Source organism: Macrobrachium nipponense, chromosome 38 (assembly GCF_015104395.2).
Source record: "Macrobrachium nipponense isolate FS-2020 chromosome 38, ASM1510439v2, whole genome shotgun sequence".
Taxonomy (NCBI): Eukaryota; Metazoa; Arthropoda; class Malacostraca; order Decapoda; family Palaemonidae; genus Macrobrachium; species Macrobrachium nipponense.
The window spans coordinates 16,256,996-16,266,796 of record NC_061098.1 but is presented as its reverse complement, the minus strand read 5'-3'; the positions used below and the strand labels follow the sequence as shown (position 1 = coordinate 16,266,796).

The 9,801-nt window shown below is 46.6% G+C and overlaps 1 protein-coding gene across 1 annotated transcript in view; it reads right to left on the bottom strand.

Moving 5' to 3' along the window:
• Positions 1-725: 725 nt before the first annotated feature.
• Positions 726-9,801, bottom strand: part of LOC135209761 (uncharacterized) — a 41,126-nt gene continuing 32,050 nt past the window's right edge. The window contains 8 exon segments of the mRNA XM_064242547.1: positions 726-989; positions 2,248-2,354; positions 3,245-3,523; positions 4,534-4,664; positions 8,037-8,189; positions 8,429-8,539; positions 8,677-8,949; positions 9,548-9,672. Coding sequence (XP_064098617.1) covers positions 726-989; positions 2,248-2,354; positions 3,245-3,523; positions 4,534-4,664; positions 8,037-8,189; positions 8,429-8,539; positions 8,677-8,949; positions 9,548-9,672 — 1,443 coding nt within the window.

Here is a 9,801-nt window from a genome sequence, read left to right as displayed (position 1 = left end):
GCAGCCACCACGGGTCCCAAGGAAAATGTATCCAAGGACCTGTGGGCAATATCCCGAAGGTAGAAGGACGTAAAGGTAGTGGTTCAGACCAGACCCATGCCTTCAGGACCTGCGCCACGGAGAAGTTCTTACGGAACGCCAACGACAGTCAAATACTTCTTGACTTCGTGAGCTCTCGGACGGGACGTACGGATGTCGTCACTACCATCAGCTCATCGCCCTCCTGATGACCTCACGCAGCAGAGAAAGAAAGAGGTTCTTGGATCACTTCTTTCTTGGTGACCCGGTGCTAACGAAGAGGCGTCGGACACTAGCAGAGGTGTCGAGTTCTCTCAGATAGCGCCGTAGCGCTCTCACAGGAAAAAGCAGCATCTCATCCGCAATCATTATCGGTGAAGTCCATTAGGGAGGGAATCCGTGAAGGACTCGAAAACCTGTAGTCAGGGAACCGACGGTTTCTGAGTCTTCGCAACGAAGTTCGGGACGAAATCGAGCGTCACGGATCCCCATTCCCCTGGAGTGTCGTAATCATAGGAAAGACCATGAAGTTCACCGACTCTCTTCGCCATGCCAGGGCCAGCAAGAAGAGGGCCTGAGGGTCAGATCCCTGTCTGACGACTCTCGGAGTGCGCGAACGGGCGTTCGAGTCAAACTCCTAAAGGACGAGAGTCAATCCCAGCAGGGGGCCTGAGTTCCCCTGGGTGGGCAAGACCTTTCGAAGCTCCTCATAAGCAAGGAGATCTCGAAACGAGTTCCGATGTCCACCCCCATCCGTTCAGGACGAGCGCCAAGGCGTCCGTATCCTTTGACTGTGGGGACTGAGAGAGCTTCTCTCTGCGAAGAAAACGAGGAAATCCGCTACCTGCTGAAGAGTGGCTCTGAGAGGAGAAGACCCAGTCTACGACACCAACAACAGAAAGACGGCCACTTCCCCTGGTACACAGCTGCAGAGGACTGACGGACGTTTCCAGCCCATCTCTGTTGCTGCGCTACGAGGAAAAGCTCTCGTTTCGCAAGAGATGGTGGATAACAGCCAGCCGTGAAGGACGTAGGGACTGGACTGCTCGGTGGTACCGCTCGACGTGTGGCTGGGCCGAGAAGGTTGTGCCAAGGGGGAATCTCTCTCGGTTCTCCTGCGAGAAGAGCCAGCAGGTCCGGATACCAAATGGCCTGTGGCCACTTGGGAGCCACCAGGATCATCCTGAGATTCGGGGTGACCAGTGCTCGACTGATCACCTTGCGAATCAGGCTGAACGGGGGAAAGGCATAGGCGAAGAGGTTGTCCCACGGGTGTTGAAGAGCGTCCTCTGCAGCTGCCCATGGGTCCGGCACGGCCGAGAAGAACACCATGGAGCTTCCTGTTGTGCCGGGTGGCGAACAGATCCACGGACTGGTCGCCCCACAGGTCGAAGAGCCTTTCCGCCACGTCCTGGTGTAGAGACCATTCGGTCCCTATCACCTGATACCCGACGGCTGAGCGTGTCTGCTACTACATTCCTCTTCCCTGGAATGTAGCGTGCCGACAGCTCTATTGAGTGTGCCTGAGCCCACTCGTTGCACCTGCCGAGTCAACTGGTACAACGGGAGAGACACTAGTCCCCCCTGTTTGTTGACGTAAGCCACCACCGTGGTGTTGTCGCACATCAACACCACTGAGTGTCCCACCAAGCGGTCCTGGAACTCTTGGAGAGCGAGGAACGCTGCCTTGATGGATGGTGGGAGCGGCGATCCTTCCCCGCCAGGTCGTTGTGCTGACGAATCAGCGCAATAACCTCGGCCAAAGTTCCTCTGGATCTCAGGAGTGACTGCGTCCTGCGGAGTCGGACCGTCCAGTCCCTCAAACAGGAGCACCTCCCGAGACCTCCTCCCTCAAGGAGAGGAGCAGCGACAGCCCCCTCTCGGTCTCCTCAACCACCTGTGCGTACGACCTGGCTGGTCCGAGAACCGAGCCTGGTACGTACGACGACGTGGTGGGATCCTGAAGGGCGCACCCTCACGATCACTCCTCAATACCTCGCTCACCCGGTGTAACCCGAGGAGGTTGAAGGTATGGGAGAGGAAGACCTGACGCTCCCTCCTCGTTCGCTGGTAGAACCAGCGGGCTTGGAAGACTGCAGGCGATCGCCAACCCGCGCGGTGGCGATCGAGCTGCAGACCTAGTCGAGCCGTCTCGCTGTGGAGAACGGCTGGACCGAGAACAGCGGCCCCGGTCTCGTGTGTCAGAGGAGCTGGTGCTGGTCGCCGTACCCGATCGCTCTCTGTGAGAGTGACGGTCAGGCGACCGGCGAGTTCCACTGTCACGGTAGATCGGTGCGTATCCTCACGGTGCGTCAGTTCGCTGGTACCAGCCGTGGCTGGTGCCGGCGACGGGGGGACGGGGGGGGACTTCCCAGCCTCAGCCCCGTGGCCGGTCATGGACCGTCACGTCCGCCCGGGTAGCCAGCTGCTCGCCGCGAGAGCGAGAGCTGGTTCTGGTGAGAGTCGCGTGAGCGGCTGTCACCAGTCTTCCGCTCCGTGCCGTGAACCTGACGCTGAGCGGACTCAGAGGTCTGGTTTCCTGGCTGCACGGTCGCTGGTAGGCGACCGTACACTCGGTACCTCTCTGCGAACAGAGCGGCCGAGACGGATCCTGCTGCTGTGGCCGAACCACTGACAGCAGGTGAGGAAGTGCCGGTGTTAGCCGACTCCTCTGGTCCCCGTAGTCTTCTTCTTGCGGAAGAAGAGACGGGTCCTGCCCCCGAGGAGCAGGGTGACCAGCGGAAGAACCCCCCGTCTCACCAGAGCGAGACGGGCCCTTAGAAGTTCACGAAGGAGACTTCTTAGGGGGCGGGGGGGGGAGGCGACCTTCTTCTTCTTCGGCGGGGGAGCTTAGAAGAAGAAGGGGAGAGGCGGCAGACGACGACGACGACGAAGAGACGATGAAGACGACGACGACACCTTCCTCCTCTTCTTCTTCTTCTTCGTCAACTTCTCAGGACCGACGTCAGATCTGTCACCAGGACGAGCCGGGGCTGCTGTTGCGAAGCAACAGGGCCCGGACGCACCTGTCCGAACAGATCAGCATCGGGAGCAGCGGCGCCAGGAAACAGGAACAGGAACAACATCAGCAGGTGCAGGCATCACTGGAACGGCAGACGAGACAGCAGGGAGCAGGTACAGGAACGGCAGCAGTGGTCACGGCAGGTACGGCAGACTGTGTAGGCGGTCCAGATGGGCGGACCAGCGGCACAGACATCCTAGGTACCGGTGGGAGGTCCAGGGGCGAGCTCTTCGGGCACACGAAGTCCGGTCTGCGGCAGCACGGCAAAACCCAGGTGGCGGATCACACTCCCCGAGGTTACGGCGACTGGCCCCTGCACCGATGTAGTGGGTGTCACAGAGACCGCGTGCTGGGTGTACACCAGGTGAGGAGGTGAAGCGTAGCGGGTGTTGTAAGGGTCGTGGTGGTGGTCGTGACCGTTGCATGGGTGACCGCCACGGCGCCATCGAGATGGAAGAGCAGCCCCTGGACACTCGGCACGCCCTGCAACCCCAACGATGCCCACACCTGTCCGAGGTCATCCTTCGCGGCAACCGCACCTGAGGAGGCAAAAGTCGGGTGATTAGGGGGATCCTCTACCCGCTCGCCCGAAGACGAACGGATAGAGGACCCAGAGTACAACTGGACGTCAGGGTATCTAGCGCCCTCCTCCACACTCGACAGTCAGGGGAGAGAAGGACCTAGACACCCCCCCCGAAGGGGAAGGCGCGAGACATGGAAGTTGAGCGCGCGGCAGGAAAGAAGACGAAGTGTCCGTCACCAAAGGAGTCGCGGGAGAGCTTTCCGACGACTCCTTTGCAGGCCTTCGCTTCTTCCTGCCTCGTACAAAGCCCACTGCGCCTCCGACCAATTAGAACATACTTCACAGGGCTCGGCTCGGGTGCATTCGCGCCCCCGACACCGAGCGCACAAAATATGTGGATCAATTTCCGGGAATGAGCGGAACTTTCGCATTTACGCCCTTCGGTACCGGGCATAGTCTGCCGGGGGGTAGCGAGGCGTGGAGATTCCATTATTGATCAATTCAAAATTGAAGAAATAAGAGAGGAAATGATTGTACTTACAATGATTCACACACAAACACAACCAAATACTCATGAAAGCAAACGAGCGAGAAGCGGGCAGAGAGCGTCGAACACACACGTCTACTCGCAGTGAGGCCGAAAGCAAAAGAGATTTGTTTACCTCCCAGTCGCGCACGCGCGCGCACTGTCGGACAAGCAGTTAACTACCGAACCCCTTGTTCGAAAGCTTACGACCTATCCAGCTGCCGCTAGTACCTTCCTATTGTAGGACCGAAGGTTGTATGCCGTGTCGGAACAAACAATCATATAAAACAAAATCTGCATCATCTATAACAGCAAATTTAAAATCCTGTAAAACAACATGGTTGAGAAACAAAACGATGACATTCTGCTTTCCATAGCTGAAAAGCAAAAGCAAGGTAATGAATGACAAATACATATATGAGCATGCTTGAATATTAAGTGTACCATACTCTGGCAAGTCTTTCGTAGGGTCGTGTTTCAATTCAATGCCTGGGTCTAGCTCATCTTTCAATTTCTTTGCTGCATCTCGTACTTCTTCAGCGTGTATCTTCTCAGAGTTACTCCACAGTGGGCACCTGCAAATTATCAAGTGCTTTCATGTAATTTCATAAGAAAGCATCTCATATCAAAATTTTTAAAATTTACTAAAACATTCAACCACATATTGTACTGCCCATCACACAAGGAATACATACTTTCATTAAAATAAATTCCTTTAACCCCTTCAGCACTGGGACTTACACATGTACGTCTTTTACGGTCCAGTAATAAAAGACCGCGACGTACGCTTTTACGTCTTTCATCCCTCCTCGAAAAGCAAAGCTGTTTTCTTCAGCTTGGATGGTTTCCAGACACAGTATTGAGTATGAGAGAGGTGCTGAAGCTCCACCCACAATTCATTCTAGCCAATGAGCGTCCAATGGACGTCATGACGTCATTTTCATATGGGATATTAGGAGGGGTACTGGCCAACACATGCCAGTATGCCTCAGGCTGTTATCCGAGAAGGATGACCATGATTTTGTCCGTAAACCGTGTAGATTTTAATTCTAAACCTTTTTCCCTTTTGACTGTAGTTATTTTATGTTTTTTTTTTTTTTTCAGTACCATGTCAGATGATAGTCTTTCAGAGTAAGGGTCTGAGTACCTGCCAAATCTATCAGATGATGATTATAGTGATACTTTCTTAGAGGATGACAGTGACAACAAGTGTTTGGAAGACATTGAACCTATTGTCGATGAGGGTTGGCGGTTCATAACTGATCCATCTTGTGACACGGGCCAAGACCAAGCCACCCCCCATCCCCCCCATTCATGGAGGGTGACAGTGGAATTCCTGCTTACACGCCAGATTTCACCTGCTTAAGTGATGCATTTTTTTCCTTTCTTTTTTTGTGGTAATGTAATTGACAAACAGAATGCTCAGGCATAGGAGTACTTTCATTCAACGGGAAAGTGTAAGGTGAAACAATTTCTATGGAGACCTGTTACTTGTGATGAGATGTATGAGGTTTTATAGCTTGCTGATGATAATGGGGTGAATAAACTGCCTGTATGTATATGTATTGGTCACGAGATGCTGTTGCTTTTATTATTATTATTATTATATTATTATCATTATTATTATTACCAATGCCGTAAACATTCATTGATGTATACGCTGTTTCTGTATGAAACCTAGGACTAACTGTTTCAGTAAGAAAACTAGTACAGGGGGTCCTCGAGTTACGATGTTGATCCGTTCTTACGATGCGTCGTAACACGATTTTCAGCGTAAGTCGGAACATTGAAAAATACCACATGATTTAATGTAAATACCTATCATAACAACGAGAGAACAATTCCTTACCTTTATTAGTTTGATTGGCTTGCACACTGGAGAGGAAGCTGCGGTGCTGGAGAGACTTGGGGAGGGGGAGGTTAGTGAAGAGAAAAAGAACCTCCAGAAGTTGCTGGAGATGCTGAGGCAGGTGATTCAATTATTAGGACCACTACGCTGCTTAGTTATCACTGTCGCTTTCATAGGAGCAGATCCTTTCACATGTTCAACGATGCGCTCTTTATCTTTGATAATGGTAGCAACGGTCGAACGGCTAAGGCAAGCGAGCGGCCAATGTTTGTTGGCGTTTCTCCCTTCTCAGATCGCTTTATAATGTCCACTTTAATTTCCATGGTGATGGCCTTTCTTTTCTTCGATGCACTACCATCAGAAGAGTCCGCCTTGCGCTTGGGAGCCATAACAAAGAGCAAAAAGTTACAAAAACGATACAACACGAGGGAGAGAGAGGCAGTGTAAACAACCAAAATGGCGTATGGGCGAGAGGAATGAGCTAGCGAAGCGACGCCGTCCTCTCCCCCACAAAGCGTATTCTTCCGCCGTGCGCCCGGAACTAGTTCGCGTTTGTTTACGTTGCTTACGACGCTAAACCGCGTAAGACGGAACGACGCAAAATATTATTTTTTATATTTTTATGGGGGCGCGTTCGTAACCACGAAACATCGTAAGTCGAGACCAGCGTAACCCGAGGACTTACTGTACTGCTATACTACTACTACTATTTTACTAATACTTTAGCTACTTCTCTGCTACTTTATTCTACTACTTTACTACAATTTCTACTACTTTATAAAGGATTCTACTTCTGCAATTAAGTTTTCCACTAAATATTCCTATTTTTTCAATATCCGTATGGTATTTTCTTATGTTTTCACATAAGAATATAAAGGAAAAAATATGAATAACATAAAATTTAGTGGAAGAAAGTAATTATGATACTCGCGGTCGACGGGGTCCATGCTGTATGCAAGCATTTGCAGCAGTGCAACAGGCCAGTGGCGAAGGGGTTAAAAAAATCAGCCAAGGATAAAAGTTACTGGTACCTGTATGAGATAAACAGAGGATGGACCCATCCCCCATTTAAAACTTATAACAAAACTTTGTACCATAGCCATCAATTTGAGACCATGTATTGAATATGTAGCTGCAGTGATTAAGGATGAAAAGCATGGACAAGACAATGCCATAGCAAAAGTTAAAAGAAAATGCCTTCAAGGTTCTTAAGAGAAGCCTTGTCAAACTGCGGTAACGTTAAATACTTAAACCCTAATAGGAAAATTTTGGGGGTTTTCAGCTCAAAAGATTGGAAAATTCCTTCAAATCTAAATCATGAGAGATATTCAAGTTGTTGTTGTGCAGAGCAGAACTGAAGACAACACCAACCAATGTCCTTTAATCGCTGGCAAAGCTGAATATATTTGGTTAACACAAAAATTGTTCCTACAAAGACTATTAGTTGCTTCTATCTCTGCTGGTTGTAGATGACCTCATGCATAAACAGAAAATAACCACAACACCATATACAAGAAAAACCACCAGTCAAAATTATTACAGCCAATTCATACCAATATGCACAAGGACAAGGCACAAAGAATTCTGGCACTAATGTAAACATTCCAATACAACCTGGTGGGAAACAGGAAATTACAGACATCCATCCACGTCAGTCAAGCCTTATTCTTTGCTTATTTTGAATACCAACTGCACCTAATGGCACACAGATGTAAGCCAACTTTAACAATAGGTAAAATTCATCCATAATAATATGAATGAAGCTGAGGTAATATTGAGAGAGAGAGAATTCATCTTCAGTGAAATATACAGTTGAACTGGAGGAAACAAGATTCCCTTGATTTGAGACCTTTCTTGTCCATCGCGCAGCTTCAGCATATACTATTACATAATTCTATGCTTAAATCTGTGACTTTTACCAGACTTGCTCTCAATGAGAGGGCTGTGATAAAGTCTTCTAATTGACAATTACTGTGCCATTACCATTTCAGCTAAGCCATATAAAACTGAAACAACACAAAAGGCAAGTAATTTTCTTAGCATAAACCACCATCACATTCCAGAAAGCTTTACCAATGGAAAACATGTTTCTACTTACTTGTTTTTATTTATAGGGACAGGATTATCTTCAAAATGATCATATCCTTTAATTGCCTTTTTGCAAATGTAGCACATCATAGCACCACACGAGCAACGCATCTTATTACAACCATCTGCCTTGATAAAACGTTTTTTGCACTTCCAACACTCCCTGAAAAGAGATGCATCTTAATTACATGCTAAGAACAAAATCAAACACTTGTAAAAGATGCAATAAAAATCATTATGTGTACATATCTTTCAAAAATTTTACATACATGTTCAGTAAATTTAAATTTAAACATCAAACTTTAATAAGTGCATTCTTGTTGATTACTTCAACCTTAAAAAGCTCTGATATTTTTAAGTCATGCAATTTGCAGAAGGCAACACCATTAATACAGCACTTACCTAACCATTGCTTCTGTCATCTTATTTTCTAAAAATGTTCTTGCATCTTTCTGATGCTGTTTTTCAACTTCTTCACATCGCAGAGGTACATGGTTTGGTTCTTTGCACAATCTGATAAGTATAGTTATTTACATTTTTAAAAAACCTGGCTAGATAGAGTGATATTCATCATATAACTCATGCATTAAAAAACACTGCCAAGATTTACATTTTTTTTCAATTTGAATATCATAAAAAAGATGTCTAACCTGCAAGAATCCTTCATACAGTCAGGATTCAGACACTTGAAAACCTTGTCTTCTCTGTTGGGCATGATTGTCTGAAAATTGCAGAATGGACATGATTCTAAATCCTCAATACCAGCAGCAGCTATTTCCTCCAACTGCTTACGAGCTAAGATGTTTGAAAAGACAGATGGCTTCAAAAGTTTCTTGAGAGTGCCGAGGGAAAATTCTGCCTTGCAATCCCCTTCTAGACATCGAAAATTTATTCTTCCCTGACCAATTTCTTCTTCAGCAAATCTGTCAAATGAATATTTGGCATGTCAAATAAATATAACAAGGAAAACAAGTAGTACCTGTGTACTACATAGAGGGTAAACTTACATAAGGTTACAAATAAAAAATAATGTATAGGATCTGCAGTTTGAATAGTATATCAAAATAAAAAAGGCATCAAGTCAAAATTATTACCCAAGGTCTACGATACAAAGAAACCTTTCAGCAAACATTTTTATTTTAATACAAGAAACAAACAAACTAGACTTCCAGAAAAGATAAAGCTGTAAGGAAAATTTGATTATTATTTCAAACAAAACTTGTTTTAGGATGAAAATCAGTACTTATTGGGATATGTCTATAGTATTTATAACGGGAATAAAAGATATATTATTGAATGGGAAACTTAATATTAAATTGACAATAAAATTACATAATTGAAGTTATGATACCTAAGAAATTTAAAAAGACTCGCCTTTCTGGCTATAGGCCTCAAAAGTAGGAAAATAATGCTTCTAAGGATTGTTGGGAGCAAGTTTTTCCCGAGTAGAAATTATCTACAGGTATTTCATAAAATCTGAATTTGATTACATATTACATTTACACAAAATTAATGTCATACCTTCTTATACAGTTGCAACAAAATTTGTGTTTTATCTCAGGTGAATTACATGAATCCATATCCTCTTCTAAAATTTCATCATCGTAACAGCAACCACATACTTGAAGCTGATTTGCTGCCTTGGCCTGAAAAATTCATATGTTATTCCTTCAAGAGTCATTATCATTCTGACAGCAAAAACACAAATACGTCTTCATGAGTGAAGCCTATATATTATAGAGCTGGTACTGTTACCTGCCTTTCAAGCAAAATAT